We start from the raw sequence: 15,242 nt of genomic DNA on the forward strand, positions 1-15,242 counted from the left end.
CTCGTGCTTTTATGTCGGCGAGTCTTGCAGCTATTTAGTCAACGGACTCTTTCAAATGTCATCCTGAGACTCCATTACATCTTCCCAGATCTGATCTACGGCGGTGACATTGTCGTAGTCTTGGTCTACGTCGTGTGCGGGAGTGACGGGACTGCCGTGAGACTCGTAGCGAATCATGTAACTGCACCACACCCTAAGACCATCTCCAATGGTGACCTAAAACCTAAAAATATTTAGCCCAGAAAATTTAGGTTTTAGCCCATAAATAATTTTTCTACTCCAACCCTTTTGGCCTCAAATTTTAGCCCGAGATTATCAAAGAATGAATTAAGTCTATTTTTTTTAAATTAACTTTAAAAAAAAATTATGTAGACTATCCTAAATTAATTTTATGAACATTTTAACCTAAAAATATTTAAATTCCGATAAATTTTGAAAAATCACTAAATCAACATGAAAATCATGATAACCACATAAACTTAATACAAACGACATTTAATAAACCACATACACTTAATACAAATGACAATTAAAGAAATTTTGAAAAATCACTAAATCAAACATGAAAATCATGATAACCACATAAACTTAATACAAACGACATTTAATAAACCACATACACTTAATACAAATGACAATTAATGAACCACATAAACTTAAAAAAAAAAAAGACAATTAATAAACCACATAAACTTAAAAAAAAAAAAGACAATTAATAAACCACATAAACTTAATACAATCGAAAACTCATAAACTACATAAAGTCCATGCTTTGTTGATAATCTTCCACTAGGCATGTCAACCATGGCTCTCCAAGCTTCCCTTCCACAAAGTGCATGCTTTGTTGATAATCTTCCACCGATCATAAACACCATCAACTTCCCTTCAACTGACGTTGGAGTTTTCATGGAACTTATCAATGATTTTACCCCACAAAACCTTTCTATTTTGATTCGTGTCAACGGCACCATCTTCGCTAATAGAAATTCATGCCAAACATAAAGCAATATCTTCGTCAAAGGTCCAATTATGACTCTTTTGCCATCTTGAAAAATTTGGAAATGAGAAGAAATGGTAGAAAGAAAAATTGGAAGAATTGTAGGAGAAAATGAGTTTTGTGTGGATGTTTGAACAAATACATAGATATTTATAGAGTTTTTGTTGAATTTTAAGTTAAATAATTGTTTTTTTAAATTATTTTAGCCATTGGATTTAAATTTGAACCGTTAGATCTTTTTTTTACCGTTAGATTTAATTATATTCGATCTAAGCAGTTGGATTCAATAAATATATAAATATAAAACTAGAAAAAAAAATATTTGAACATTGACCGTTGGATTAACCAACGGTCCAATTACATTGGCCGTTGGATGAAGAAAAGTAGTCGTTGGGCTACAGTGTACATGACACGCTGAGGCTGACAACCCACGTGGGGTGGGCCTCGGCTGGAAATTGTTGGGCGTGTGACGCGTGTTCAGCGTCTGGGTTTGTAGGGTGTGGGCTTCGCAGCCCACTTTTCACTTTCACCCGTGGGTCCCATTTTATTGTGTGGGCTAAATTGTGATTGGTATTTGTCTTCCTTTTAGGTTTGGTTTAGGTTTTGGGTTGGAGTGAGTTTTGGGAGGAAAAAAAGAAAATTTTAGGTTATAAGACACTATTAGAGATGGTCTAACCCAGTTACCCCCGGGCCACGCTTCATATCAATTATCACGCACACAAAGGGAAAAAAATAATTGTTTAATTAATAAAATAAAATAAAAAATTGCCAAGCTGCAACGCAAGTTCAAGGAAACTTCTGAATCCCCTCACTACTAAACTCTTCTCATCCGCCCTATTCCTCCTTTGACAATTCACATTGACCACCACCCCCATCCCCTCTCTCTCTCCTCTGCCCTAGGAGAGTCCTACTGTGATTATGTAGGACTTGTCTTCTCTCTTTCTATCCACATCCCTCTCTCTTGCTTCTGATCGATTGATTTGTGCTTCAAGTTTTTCAATTTTTCTTTGTTTGAGGGTTTTTATTTTGTTGGAGAGGAAGCGATGGTGACGGAGGACGATCCAGCCGCGCTTTTCTGCGATGGACACTTTGCCGCGCCGGGGTTTCGGTTCCATCCCACCGACGAGGAGCTTGTCCTCTACTATCTAAAGCGGAAGATCTGTAAGAAGAGGCTCAAGATTGACGTCATCGCCGAGACTGACGTCTACAAGTGGGACCCTGAGGAACTTCCCGGTAAGGGTTTTAGAGGTTTTTCCGTGAAAGCCTTGATTTTTTGTATGATTTTTGATATGGGGTTTTTGGGTTTTGATTGTTTGGTTATTTATTTGGGTATTTATTTTGTTTTTTTAATCGGCTTTGTGTAAGTCAAGCTTCTGTGTGGATGATTGATTGCTGTAGAACAGGTGATAGAGTCTTGATCATTGAGTCAACCTTTTTGATCAAATTCCAATCGGTGCATGAATTCTTAAACTCTAATTTTAATTGTTTGGATCATTGCGGATTTGGGTTTTTTTAGATTGCTTTGCTTCTACTTGCTGTATATTCATATTGGCTGATGGGTTTTGGAGTATTGTTTGATTTGTTGACTGGATATCGCTTTGTCGGGTTGGCTTGGTTTGCTACGATTGGTTAGACTTATACTTTGGTTATTGTTGATGGGTTTGGTTAACAGGGTTTTCATTCCTTTTCAGATTTGTTTCGACACACGCTACTCGAATTTTGCAGGATGCTATGGTGATATATTCTATGATCTAATCAAATGAACTACTATAATGTCTGTAGTGCGTAGTTGCAAAGTAATTTAATATTTGTTCTTAGCCATTGGTTTATAAATTCCAACTTTAAAATTCCAAGTAGATGTGTGTGTTAAATCCAATTGCGTTTAGGATGGAAATGGTTTTGAATGATTTTGATATTCATTAATTTTACAAATCCCATCCTTAAAATTCCAAGTAGATGTGTCTGTTAATCCGATTGTGTTTGGGATGGAAATGGTTTTGAATAATTCTGATTTTTATTAATTTTAATTCATCTTTGCTAATCTTAGCTTTATGTATTAGATAGCTGCTTTGCTCTCATAATTTTTGTTGTTTGAGATCACATTTTTTGTTGATTGAATTTGGTTACTAACTAGTTAATGTTATAATGTGATATGATATGCAGAACTATCTTTGTTGAAAACTGGAGACAGGCAATGGTTCTTTTTCAGTCCTAGAGATCGGAAATACCCTAATGGAGGAAGATCAAGTAGGGCAACCAGACACGGGTATTGGAAAACTACAGGAAAGGATCGTAATATTGTATGTTATTCACGGTCTGTTGGATTGAAGAAGACCTTAGTTTATTACAAAGGCCGTGCACCTAGTGGGGAGCGCACTGACTGGGTGATGCACGAGTATACCATGGATGAAGAAGAGCTCAAGAGATGCCAGAATGTACAGGTATTAATTGGAATAACATCCTTTTCAATATGGTCTTGAATTTTTTTATTCTGTAAACTAAAACTTTCCTTTTTGTTCTTCCTTTGTTTTAGCAATATTATGCTCTCTACAAGGTTTACAAAAAAAGTGGACCTGGTCCCAAAAATGGCGAGCAATATGGGGCGCCATTTAGGGAAGAAGACTGGGTTGATGATGAATCCCCAGTAATCAAGACCTCTGCTGATTGCCAAATCTCAGTGAAGGAAGCTGTAGATGTTGTTTCTATTGATAATGTGAAAGGCAATGGTGAAGTCCATTATGCACTAGATGACATCGAGGAATTCATGAAACAGATGGCTGATGAGGCTGTGCTGCCACAAATGAATGGGTACGGTTACACAGCACCCCAGGTTGGTAATCTCTCCCTCCTTACTCTACTCCCTTATTTTCTTGCAGGGGTAGTTGTTTATGGCTATTGCAGACTATTTGAAAAATATGGCTAAGATAAGATTTTTGTATCTTAGAGGCTGATGGAACTGGTTTAGATGTTACCTGATAAGGGGTGATTGCATAAATAAAGAAATTTTGTACTTTTAAATTTTCTTTGCATGCATTAAATCTCTGTCATCGAGAACATGTAATTAACATTATGCAATTTCATTTTGTAGGTTGTTAGCGAAGACGATACCCAAAGTGGTCTGGTTGATCTGTACTCCAGGGAAGTTTTCAGTCCAGAACTTATCAAAGAGTTCAATCCAAATGTGCAGCAATGCAATGTGGAGGCCAACTTTGATTTGACACAGTCAGCTACCTTGCAAATGCAATCGCATGAGGCATCTGAAGTCACCACAGCTGTTCCTGACATTTATGAGCACAGTCCTCCTGCTCTGCATGAAGAGGATTTCTTGGAGATGGATGATCTCCTTGGTCCTGAACCTACTGTACCAAATACTCTGAATCCCGTGGATGACTTGCAGTTTGGAGAGCTAGATGGATTAAGTGAATTTGACTTGTATCATGATGCAGCCATGTTTCTTCATGACTTGGGGCCTATTGATGAAGGAAATGTTTCTCATCATCAGTACATGAATTCACAGGGGAATAATATTGTAGACCAATTTGAATACCACTTACAACCTAATCCAGCAGCTGAAAACCAGGTTAACCATATGCTGAATCCAGAATTAGCTCAGATGAACAATCAGCTGTGGACAAACACTGAAAGAGCAGAACCGAACCAGGGATCTATCTCGTATTCAACCTCAGGTATATATAACAATGAAGATGAATAGTCGATGCTTTTGCATATGTATTATTAAGTGCAGGTTTTCAGCTTCGAGAACTCTTCTTTAAGCTGGTTTCTGCTAATGTATTATTGATTGCAGTGGTTGGCATGACTGACTTCTAGTTATTTTATATGGTGCTGTTCCCTTTGATGTAAATTGGAATGTCCCTATAAACTCCTATAAGTAGTCACTAATATAGGCAGTTCCTATCTGGCATTGTCTAGGTGTGGTATATGAATCTTCAAATTTTCCTTCCCGAGCAACTGAAAATCAAAGCGGCAATGAGGCTGCAGGTGCTACAAGTCAGTTCTCTTCTGCTCTTTGGGCATTTGTGGAGTCTATACCTACCACTCCTGCATCTGCTTCAGAGAGTGCTTTGGTGAATCGTGCTTTCGAACGGATGTCTAGCTTCAGTAGGTTGAGAATTAATACGGCAAGTACAACTGTCGCAGCAGGTAATGGTTCTGAAACTATGAGAGCAGGCATAAGGAGGGGATTCTTCTTCCTTCCGGTTCTTGTAGCACTATGTGCCATTTTTTGGGTTTTGATGGCAACTCTCAGACCGCCGGGGAGATGCCTCCCCGCTTGAGTCTGCAAGTGGGAAGTTTTGCTGCTATACATATATATAACATATAATTATTTATATTCATCGTCGGAAAGTTGATGGGAAGTGATCTCAAATCATTATGAAAACATAGGATTCTAATATCTATCTGAATTTTGGTTGTAGAGGATGAGTTTTAGCTCCTTGTTCCTTTACAAAAGTAAATAGGAAATTTAACATGAATTTTTCGGTCGCAAATTAGCGTGCACAAACTTGCACAGCACACTCGTTCACAAATTAGCGGAAATTGTACAGGTCTAATTGTATCGATCCTAGTTAAAAAAAGCCCATATGATTTGTGTATAATAATGCATACAGTGGTTTCATGCTTTCCTTTTATTAGCGGAAATTGAATATAAAAGTACTCTATTCGGATAAATGGCGTTTTGATATAGGCGCTTTGTTTTTCAACTTCTTAGCCTAAACATTTATCCACCTAATTTAACGTGTCCCCAAGCTTTAACCCTTGAATGTAGGGGAGAATGGATGGGACGACAAACCAGCAAGTTTTATAGTTATTCTAATTTTGATACGACACATTTTATATTAAAAAGTCAAGAGAATAAACTTGTATTGAATTTACCATTTACAAGATTTAAACTTTAAAAAAAATATCAAATAACTATTGTACTAAGTAAATTCCCTTTAGTTATTTGAAAAGATCACGTAATGAACTAGATAAAACAAGTGACCAAGGTTCACATATTCTGATGTTTTGTGTTTCTGTGTGTTTTAAGATAGGAGGAAAACAAAATTAAAGTTTTAAGGAGTAAAAATGTCATACTCCTTGCTAGAAGAAAACACTTATGTTGATCCCACATCTTCCTCTCATTGATTCACCTTCACTTTCTCAACAAAATTCACACTTGTACAAATTTCCGACTCGCAAGAAAACTCACCATACGCAATATGCTTTGATGAAAGGCCTGAAAGCAAATCCGAAATCTATCTCACAACCGTTGAGGACTGAAAGAAGAAAATTTGTCGAGGCTTCCACCTTTTCCAAGCTAGAAGAGTTGCAGGAAATACAAGTAAAACGAAATAAACAAAGAAACAGAAAGGAAAAAGTACGCACAAATTACGTGCGGCAAAGAGCCCTTGCATGAAATCATAGCTGCTGGTCAAGAATAGGATCTCTAGGAGCTCTCGGAGACCCCAGATACTCAGAAACACCCGAAACATAGTCCTTCAACCAGGAAGTGCTGCGCGTCAACCATCCTGTTTCTTCTTGATCTTGAACCTGAAGCATGCTTTTCCTTTCTTCTTCCACCAGTATCTCCAACCATCTCTTGGCCATGAAAACCTTTATAGCTACCACACCTTGTTGAACTATGTCCGAGGGTGGAACCACAAGAGGGTTCCCGTCCACGTTCAGTTTGGTCAAATTGTCAAGGCGGCCAAAGGTATCTGGAAGAGCATGAATCTGATTGTTGCTGATATCAAGTTCCTTGAGGTTGATTAAATCACCAAAGGTGTCGGGTAGCTCAGTTAGATCGGTAAAATTACTGGCGAGATTGAGGATTTCGAGATTGGTCAACCGACCAAAGGCCAGAGGAAGGCCGCGGAGCTCATTGAAGTGAGCATCCAAGCAGCGTAAAGACCTCAGCTCACAAACCGAGGTAGGAAGAGACCGAATCTTGTTCAACTGGATAGAAAGCTTCTGTAGATTGGCCAACTCAAAACCAATGTTGGTTGGCAGGTATGTGAGGCCGTTGTAGCTCACATCCAACTCCGCCAACGACCTAATCACATTTCACAAAACCAAATTTCTAATCATTCCATTTCCCACTCGAAATTCGAATGGATTAAAGACAATAAATTTCTTTACCTGCATTGACAGATAGAGTCAGGAAGGGCACTTAGCTTGTTCCCAGTGGCATTCAGCACCTTCAACTTTTGCAATGCCCCAATTGATTCCGGCAGTGACTCCAAAAGGTTTGAAGACACGTTTAGCTCTTCAAGTTTCTCTAATCCACCTATTGACTCAGGAATAGCCTGTCCAAAATGTTCTTTTAATTCCTGATCTAATCATAATATCAATAACTTAATCGAACCGAATCGAAACAAAATCAAACCAAATCAAACCTTGAGTTCATTGCTGGAAAGATCCAGCAGGAGCAAACTGTGGATGGAGCCCAAGGCCTCGGGCAAGAACCGTAACTGCCGCCCCGAGAGGTTGACCCGATCCAGAGTGGTCCGGGAGGCCTCCTGCAGAATCCCAGCCACCTCCTCAGGGACTTGGTCGTTGGTCAAACCCTCATCACCGCCCTCCTCCTTCTCCTCATCAAATTCCACGACCCCAGCCATGGCCGACTCGTAAATCTTGACGAGCCTCTGCTCGGCGTCCTTGAGAAGCTTGTCGTAGGCGGAGTGCAACTCATCGAGCTGCAGAATCGCAGTGTAGCCTTGCTTGTCCTTCTCCGCCGCCTCGCGGAACTGAGCCTCTTTGTCGGCCAGGCGAACCCGCCACTGGAGCCTGTCAAAGTCATTAGGGCGGGGAGAGATGACAAGTTCCTCTAGTTTCTTGGCCAAATCGGAGTCGATTTCGCGGAGCCTAACCTTGGCGGTGTCGACGAGCTCGTGGTCGGGTCGGTCGCCGAGGGTCTTGAGGGCGGAACGGGTCTGGGAGACGTCGGCGACGGCGCGTTGCATGGCGGCGAGGACTTTGGGGTCGGAGAGGTGGGGCATCTGGTTGAGGATGGGGGGCTGGTCGGAGGGATGGGGGTCGATGCGGATAGTGCAGAGGTGGGGAGGGGCGGCGGGTGTTGAGGGCTTGGGAGCCAAGGAGGGGAGATGGGACATGACGTAGGAGAGCATGGGGAATTTGGAGGGGTTGGGATCCATTGGTTGGGATGGGATGTGATCGGAGAGACGGCGAGAGGGTGGTGGTTCTGTCTGTGTGGGTGGTGACTTGCGCGATTGAATTGAAATGGATTGGATTTATTGACCAAAAAAAAAAGAAATGGATTGGATTTTGAAGAAAGAGGAGGAGGAGGAGGTTAGTCTGAGACCCTGAGCGTCACAAAGTGTGTGTGGTTTTTGTTTTGGAAAAGGGCGTGAATAACGGAATGGATGATGGAGTTGACGAGGTCGGACACTGCTACTGTTTTCAACTTTTCACGCCTTCAAAATTGTGATGCAATGCATTAGAGATAAATAATACGTGTTGACATTTATCTCGTTAGAAAGATTAAATTTATAATTTTTTTTTTTGTCGAAAGATTAAATTTATAAAGTAAGTCATATAAAAGTTGATGATTGATTATGACTTAAGAATTGATAAATATGTTTATTCTTATTGGTTACACATCATTAAGTTTGTAAATTTTGTCTATAAATTTAGTTTTCCTAGCATTACCCTTAATCCAAATTGCTAACAAAAGTAAGTATCATAATAGGGAAATATCTTAACAGACTCTCTATCATTTCGTGCTACTATCATTTGTATCATCCCTCTAATAGAGATAGGACCCACCAGTAGGTGAGGTCTTATCTTTATTGAAAAAATAGTACGAATGATAATACAACTAGATGATAAGAATAGTTTTTTTTGTAAAATATTATGTCAAAAACATGAGTTACCATTTTAAAATTGAGAAGTGCTATTGACATTCCAAAAATCTCATTCTACGCTCCTCATAAGTATATTTTTCTTTCCCAACATAGAAAGTTTGGAGTGCATAATGAGATTTTTGGAATGTAAATAACAATTGCCTTCAAATTTAACATCAATTTCTGTGTTAATACTTGATATTATAAAATATATGCCTAAAAACATTAGTTATTAGAGATTTCAGAAGATGTTCCTCTATGGATCCATTTTGTGAGGATTTTAGGGATTTTGGCATCCTAACCGTTTATCGCACATCGTGCGGCTAATTTTCGTCAAATATTATTTTTGTTTAATTTTAAATAAAAAAAATCAAATTATTTCTAACCGCACAATACACGATGAATGATTAAGATGTAAGAATTCTAATATCCTCATCAAATGAATTCGGATAGGATCCAATTCCAGAGAATTCTTCGAAGAGTCGTATACCGAGACTGCAACTTTGGAAATGTAAAAAACTTGATGCAACTTTGGTAATGTTTCAATAAATATTAACCTTAGAATACAGCTTAACCGATTCTCAGAATCCTGGTTACGTCTAGGGATGGGCAAAATACCCGCGGTTATGGATAACCGTGGTTACCCGCCCATTTAAATTTCAGGGTTACGGTTATGGGTAACCGTTTAGATAATTAAACGGTTATGGGTATAACCCCGTAAAATTTAAATGGGTGGTTATGGGTATTAACCGTGGTTATAAACGGGTAACCATTTACCCATTTATTTTATATATGTAATGTTGAATATTTAAAATAAATAAATAAATAAATAAATATATATATAGATATATATAGACACACACATACGGGGCTGTTTGACAGGGGATGAGAATATATATATATATATATACACACACACAAACACATACGGGGCTGTTTGACAGGGGATGAGAATATATATATATATATATACACACACACAAACACATACGGGGCTGTTTGACAGGAGATGGAAAGTTGGGTTATTAACCCAACAATCATCTCTCTTCAATTTGAATACTGCATCTTTCTATTTTTTTTTTTTTTTTTTTTTGAAAACTGGAACAACAAAACCTGGGCTAAGAAGCCAACCAAACAGAAAGCCAACACAAGGCAAACAACAAGCAGAAGCTAGAAAATCCTTGGAGGGATTAATATTATGACAATTTTTTTTTTAAATTTTTAAGTTGTTAAAAAACATGTAGACGGGTGAAAAATGGGTTATGGTAAAAAAAAGAAATGATAAATGGGTTAAAAAGGGTAAACGGGTATTAAACGGTTACGGTTAAATGGGTATGCGGTTATGGGTATGGTTAACCGTTTATAAATGGTTATGAGTATGGATATAACCGTTTAGGCAATTACCCAACGGGTAAACGGTTATGCGGGTATGAGTAAAACGGTTATGGGTAAATTAACCGCGGTTACCCGCCCGCATAACCATTGCCCATCCCTAGTTACGTCCTTTGGATGCAGGGATCGGCAAATCGATGATTGCGATGCGATGGTGGAGCCCATCTATTTATTATTGTCATCCATTCTTCATTTATTTATTTATTTTGTTTATTTATTTATTTTTAGTTGCATTATTTATTATTATTGTCATTTATATTTCTTTTATTTATTTACTTTGTTATTTGTTCTGGGTTGCATTATTCATTTGATTCTTCTTTTTTGTTCTGTGTGGTTGTATTGGTATGCGAAGGTAGTCGGAACTTGTGGATTCTTGTCAACATCTGTTAAAGGTTTATGTTAACATATGTCAACAATTATGATTTGTAGAGGCTTGTTGAGAATGTCTATAGAAAAATTGTGAAGTAATGTTAAAGATTATTAAGGCTTGTCAGTTAAGACATTTTATCGCGCAATTAGTTTGCTCTAAGTGTTTCACGGGTAAATACAATACACATAAATATTTTATTGTATAACAATTTTGCAAACAGTACAACAACCCATGATGAACCAAAAAGTCAACCTTAGCCAATGTTTAAAATATCATAGGTGAAAATATCTACTTACAAATTTATGAAAATATCGATGAATATATCATCTTTGAAGAAAATTATGGAAATTTGCAATAGAATGAGTATGTCAACTTATTCAGATTTAGTTGAAATTAGAGAAAAATTTCTTTCAAAAAATTTAAGGTTCAAAATTTGTAATGTATTCCGACAAAATTTATGTATTGCATCGATAAATATCGTCGATATGCATTGATTTTCTTGTATCTCGCCCATACATGTTAGACAAGCATTTAATTGTCAATAATATGGTGTAACAAGCTATTTACATCGATTACACTTCTTCCTTTCAACCATACAGTCTCTTCACTTAAACAAAGAAGCAATGAATTCCATGTAAAGTAATCTGGAACGATGCCCCTTTGTACCATCTGCAAAACCAATCTCAAAGCTTTCTGAAAATCCCCCATCCGGCAAAGAACAGCTACCAACGGACCATAACTTCCACCATCTGGTGAGCAACCTCTCTCAACCATGTCCTCCACAAGTTTCAGTGCACTACCAACTTTCCCTTTGTCACAAAACGCATTGATCAGAGGATTAAATGTCGATGCAAGAGGAATGTAACCATGACCAATCATCTCGTTCATTAGGTCAAACGCTTCGCGAACAGAGCCTTCTTGGCAAAATCTATGGATTAGACAGTCGAAGATTATAGCACTTGGAACTCCATTTTCTGTAATCATCTGATCATAAACCTTCTTTGCATTCAATGTGGCGCCCTCTTCACAGAAACCTAAGATTTTCAAGCTTCTATCAACAGCTCTGGGAAATAATTTCCCCAAACTGGTTAAAAACTCAAGTGCTTCGCCTAAACGATTTTCCTTATACAACCCGTATAATACACTATTATAAGGAGAGATTTGGCCCCCAGAACCGTGTTTTCTCTCATTCATTAGTTCCAAAATTTCAAACCCTTTTTCCGTCCTTCCTGCTGAACACAAACCTCTAATTAATGTATCGTACGTAACAAAATTCCAGTAGATACCATCTGTTTCCATATCCTTAAACAGATCTAGAGCCATATCCAACATCCCAGATTCGCAAAAACAAGAGATCAAGACATTGTAAGTATCAACATTTGGAAGGCATCCCTTTTTCTCCATTTCCTCCACAATGCGAAGACTGAGTTTCGCTTTCCCTAATCTACAAAAACCCTTGACCAAGGTGTTATAAGCTACCACATCCACCAGTCCTCCCTTGCTCTCCACTCTCTCTATAAGCTTGAGAGCCTCCATTACACGGCCATTGTTGCAAAGAATTTCCAACACCTTAGTTACAGTGACAACATCAGGCACAAACCCCAAACCAAAGCACTTCTCTAGCAGAACAAGAGCTTGCACTAAATTCTCTTCTCCACAATACCCAGATATCAAAATATTAAAAGTCACGTCATTCGGTGCTTCCATCTCATTCATCAAGCTTCTCGCTCTACCAACTTTCTTGTTCTTGCCAAGCGCATGAAGCAACGTGTTATATACCACAGTATTTGGGGTGATTCCCCGAGTCTTCATTGCTTGCAAAAGCTTAAAACCATCACCAATTCGGTTCGTCAGGCAAAGTCCTTTCATCAAGATACCAAAAGTATAACCATCGCCGTCAATGCCACTTTCCATCATCTTCTTCCTGTAAAACTCCCTGGCTATATCTATATCTTCCTTCACAAGAACATCAAGTATTGTATTGAATACTTTCAAAGAAGGTTTCTGGTCATACTTGTAAACCAAGTCAAGCACTTTGATCACTTGTTTTACCATGTGGGCACGGCCAAGACCTCGAATGATGGTGACAAAAATGTCTTCATCCGGGGGCTGTCCAATTGATGTGGGCATTTCATCAAGCAGTTGGTGAATGGTGTCAAAGCGGTGGAAGGTGCACAGCTTGTGGATGAGAGCTCGGTAAGTGGAGGGAGAGTGTGTGAACTTGGGGAGTTTGGAGGCCCATTTGAAGGTTTCGAGGGCTTGGGCTGCTGATTTTTGGTCTAATAAAAGCTGGGCAATGTGCTTATGGGATGGAGTTGCAACTGATGACGATGTCGGAGATAACGATGACATGGCTCTAATAAAATGGCTATGATCCACATCTGGAAGCTGTGAAGGATTGAAGATTAGAATGGCCAATTCACCTCTATACTGGGAGAGAGACTTACATGGTAAGGATCTGAAAACAAGCCTGCACATGGGACTCTAATGAAGCAGGTTTTCTTAAGTTTCTTGACAGAGTAGAGCCCCGTCGTCTACCTTCTCCTTTTGTTTACCCTTGATCTATTTCTGCCAATCAAACACTAAAATAATACAACGTAAGATAATACATAAAATTACCAAAACTCCATTGTGGGAATTACAAATAACTCTAGGTTTAACTGTGACTATAAGCAATGCATTAGAATGCTAACATAAATTTGGAAGCCAAGAACGACGCTAATAATATTTGAAGGTCATTTCTTATTCCAGATATTTGGAAGTCATTTGAAATGGCAAATCTAGACACACTTCATTCTGTAACTCAAAAACTAAAACAAATAATAATAAAAAATAAGCTTTCGCCCCAATGAATCATTTGTTCACCACCAATTACCATTGATAACAACAGCCACAGAAACTCTTAAGTCTAGAGCACATATTGTCACCCTGCGAACCCTGAGTCATGATAGAGGGTAGCGTTTATTCTATTCTACTGCTGCATCTAACTTTTGGGTTAGAATGCTTACTTGTGACGGGATCAAGCCGATCATAATTCACATTCTAAAAAAATCTAGCAAGGTACCCTAAGTCCGCATTATAAGTCGTAAGATACTATCTGTCTTTGACTAACTAACAAGGTCCCTAACCAATGACCACAAATTTACGTAACTGTCAACTTACAATAGCATTTTTAACCAAGCCATTTTGCTACAGCATGTAAGTACTGCGGTTAAATTGAATTTCGCATAATCCATGGAATTCAGAGAAACAACTATTATTGTAACCGAAAAGAAAATACTATTATGTCCGAAAAAAAAGCCAGAAATTCATATCTCAAAATATGATACAGGAAATATAAACATGAGCACAGTCCACACAGTACGGTGGGGTCTCCAACATCATCCTAAAAGCACCAATTCCGTAACACTTCCCAGGTAAATCTGTAATCTATACTAAAATCTTAATTATCCAAACAATTAACTGATACACTATAAGGATTAGGATTTTAGCAATCATATTAGACCAAAAGTCTTTCTTCAATTGCTTCCGGGAAGTAGTAAACTAAAGTAGCACTAAAGATAATTCATTTAATTAAAGGCAATTGATTCATGAATAACATAAGCCAAGTAGTTATAAAACAAAACAAAACAAAACAAACAAAATTGTTTTTGTTTGAGGATTTTCAAAATTTCAAAATTTCAGCTCCTAATTAACTAGTTTTTGTTTTTCTTCTTTCCTTTGAGGATTTTCCTCAAACACTTGTTATGCATAACACCAAAGACACTTTCCACACTCCGATTCCCTCTCCCGGGCTTGGGAAGGACAGTTTCGAAACAAGTTCAATGCAGCCCAACACATTATATTATACCAGAATGCAGTCAGTCAGCATTTAAATGAAAACAAATGAAGTATCTGCTGCCTGCTTACAAAAAATAGTAGACATGGAAGCAACTAAATCGTTATATTTTACAACCACTTGTGAATGAAAGATGAAACTTGAATATTTTATCCAAAAGGACGAAAGGAGATTTGCAGGAGAGAAAAATTACCCTAGAATTCTGGTGAAGCGTACCCTCGTCGGAAAAACTCCTTAGACTGTTAAAATGGCGGAGAAAATGTTTGGATGGAAAGTCTCCGCCCGTTAAAATGGCGGAGAGTGGTTGCTAGTCCCAAATGAGCGGTTGCCCTTCTGCTCTTGTATATATCGTCTGATACTGGTACCTGAGCCTGGAGGAGAAGACAAGTGCGGGAACCGTTGTACAGTTTTATCTCTGTTTTTATCGAAATTACAAAATTACCCATAGTAATTATAATTCTATTTTTCTTGTCACTTCAATATTTATTTTTTTTGGTGTTGTAAAATTGACAGTGTGTGCAGTGGAATAAATAAATAAGATACAAAATTTACGAGGTTCTTCTACAGTCAGTGTAACTGGAGTACGTTCTCGGGGCAATATTGATGCTTTTATTTATAATTTGAAATAATAAGATTACAAAGATAACTTTCTCTATTTTCTCCTCTATTTTTCGTCTCTCTGCCACGAGCCTTCTAGCTTCTCTCTTCCGTTCTTTTCTTCTTTTTATTCTCTTCGTATCTCCTTTGATTTATAGACAAAGCAGGAGCACCAAAAGCAAGCAG

General features: G+C 38.1%; 3 protein-coding genes and 1 long non-coding RNA gene across 4 annotated transcripts; 2 read left to right on the forward strand and 2 right to left on the reverse strand.

Annotated features, from left to right (window-relative positions):
* Window positions 1–1,818: 1,818 nt before the first annotated feature.
* Window positions 1,819–5,505, forward strand: LOC126622052 (NAC domain-containing protein 17-like). The gene is made up of 5 exons (XM_050290704.1): window positions 1,819–2,230; window positions 3,161–3,438; window positions 3,531–3,827; window positions 4,086–4,683; window positions 4,928–5,505. Exons 1-5 carry the CDS (start codon window positions 2,041–2,043, stop codon window positions 5,290–5,292), a joined length of 1,728 nt encoding a protein of 575 aa, XP_050146661.1. The 5' UTR covers window positions 1,819–2,040; the 3' UTR covers window positions 5,293–5,505.
* Window positions 5,506–6,111: 606 nt separating this feature from the next.
* On the reverse strand, window positions 6,112–8,274 carry LOC126622053 (plant intracellular Ras-group-related LRR protein 1-like). Its single transcript, XM_050290705.1, has 3 exons — window positions 7,393–8,274; window positions 7,136–7,302; window positions 6,112–7,049 (listed from the first exon to the last, which is right to left on the reverse strand). Exons 1-3 carry the CDS (start codon window positions 8,149–8,151, stop codon window positions 6,416–6,418), a joined length of 1,560 nt encoding a protein of 519 aa, XP_050146662.1. The 5' UTR covers window positions 8,152–8,274; the 3' UTR covers window positions 6,112–6,415.
* LOC126622054 (uncharacterized) lies at window positions 8,065–8,572 on the forward strand. The gene is made up of 2 exons (XR_007623285.1): window positions 8,065–8,213; window positions 8,268–8,572. It is a non-coding gene; the product is annotated as an uncharacterized LOC126622054 (long non-coding RNA).
* Window positions 8,573–11,075: 2,503 nt separating this feature from the next.
* LOC126620648 (pentatricopeptide repeat-containing protein At2g17525, mitochondrial) lies at window positions 11,076–14,836 on the reverse strand. Its single transcript, XM_050288863.1, has 2 exons — window positions 14,653–14,836; window positions 11,076–13,203 (listed from the first exon to the last, which is right to left on the reverse strand). The coding sequence occupies exon 2, from the start codon at window positions 13,097–13,099 to the stop codon at window positions 11,153–11,155; it is 1,947 nt and encodes a 648-aa protein (XP_050144820.1). The 5' UTR covers window positions 13,100–13,203; window positions 14,653–14,836; the 3' UTR covers window positions 11,076–11,152.
* Between the last annotated feature and the right edge of the window lie 406 nt (window positions 14,837–15,242).

Source organism: Malus sylvestris, chromosome 5 (assembly GCF_916048215.2).
Source record: "Malus sylvestris chromosome 5, drMalSylv7.2, whole genome shotgun sequence".
In the NCBI taxonomy this organism is placed as follows: domain Eukaryota; kingdom Viridiplantae; phylum Streptophyta; class Magnoliopsida; order Rosales; family Rosaceae; genus Malus; species Malus sylvestris.

Excerpts from the sequence above, each read along its gene's own strand:
- LOC126622052 (XM_050290704.1), top strand. The coding sequence starts at position 2,041 with ATGGTGACGGAGGACGATCCAGCCGCGCTTTTCTGCGATGGACACTTT. Across the intron at positions 3,439-3,530 it reads AGAGATGCCAGAATGTACAG|CAATATTATGCTCTCTACAA; the intron begins GTATTAATTGGA and ends CCTTTGTTTTAG. Across the intron at positions 3,828-4,085 it reads ACGGTTACACAGCACCCCAG|GTTGTTAGCGAAGACGATAC; the intron begins GTTGGTAATCTC and ends TTCATTTTGTAG.
- LOC126622053 (XM_050290705.1), bottom strand. The coding sequence starts at position 8,151 with ATGGATCCCAACCCCTCCAAATTCCCCATGCTCTCCTACGTCATGTCC. Across the intron at positions 7,303-7,392 it reads TTTCCAGCAATGAACTCAAG|GCTATTCCTGAGTCAATAGG; the intron begins GTTTGATTTGGT and ends CATTTTGGACAG. Across the intron at positions 7,050-7,135 it reads GACTCTATCTGTCAATGCAG|GTCGTTGGCGGAGTTGGATG; the intron begins GTAAAGAAATTT and ends AAATGTGATTAG.
- LOC126620648 (XM_050288863.1), bottom strand. The coding sequence starts at position 13,099 with ATGTGCAGGCTTGTTTTCAGATCCTTACCATGTAAGTCTCTCTCCCAG.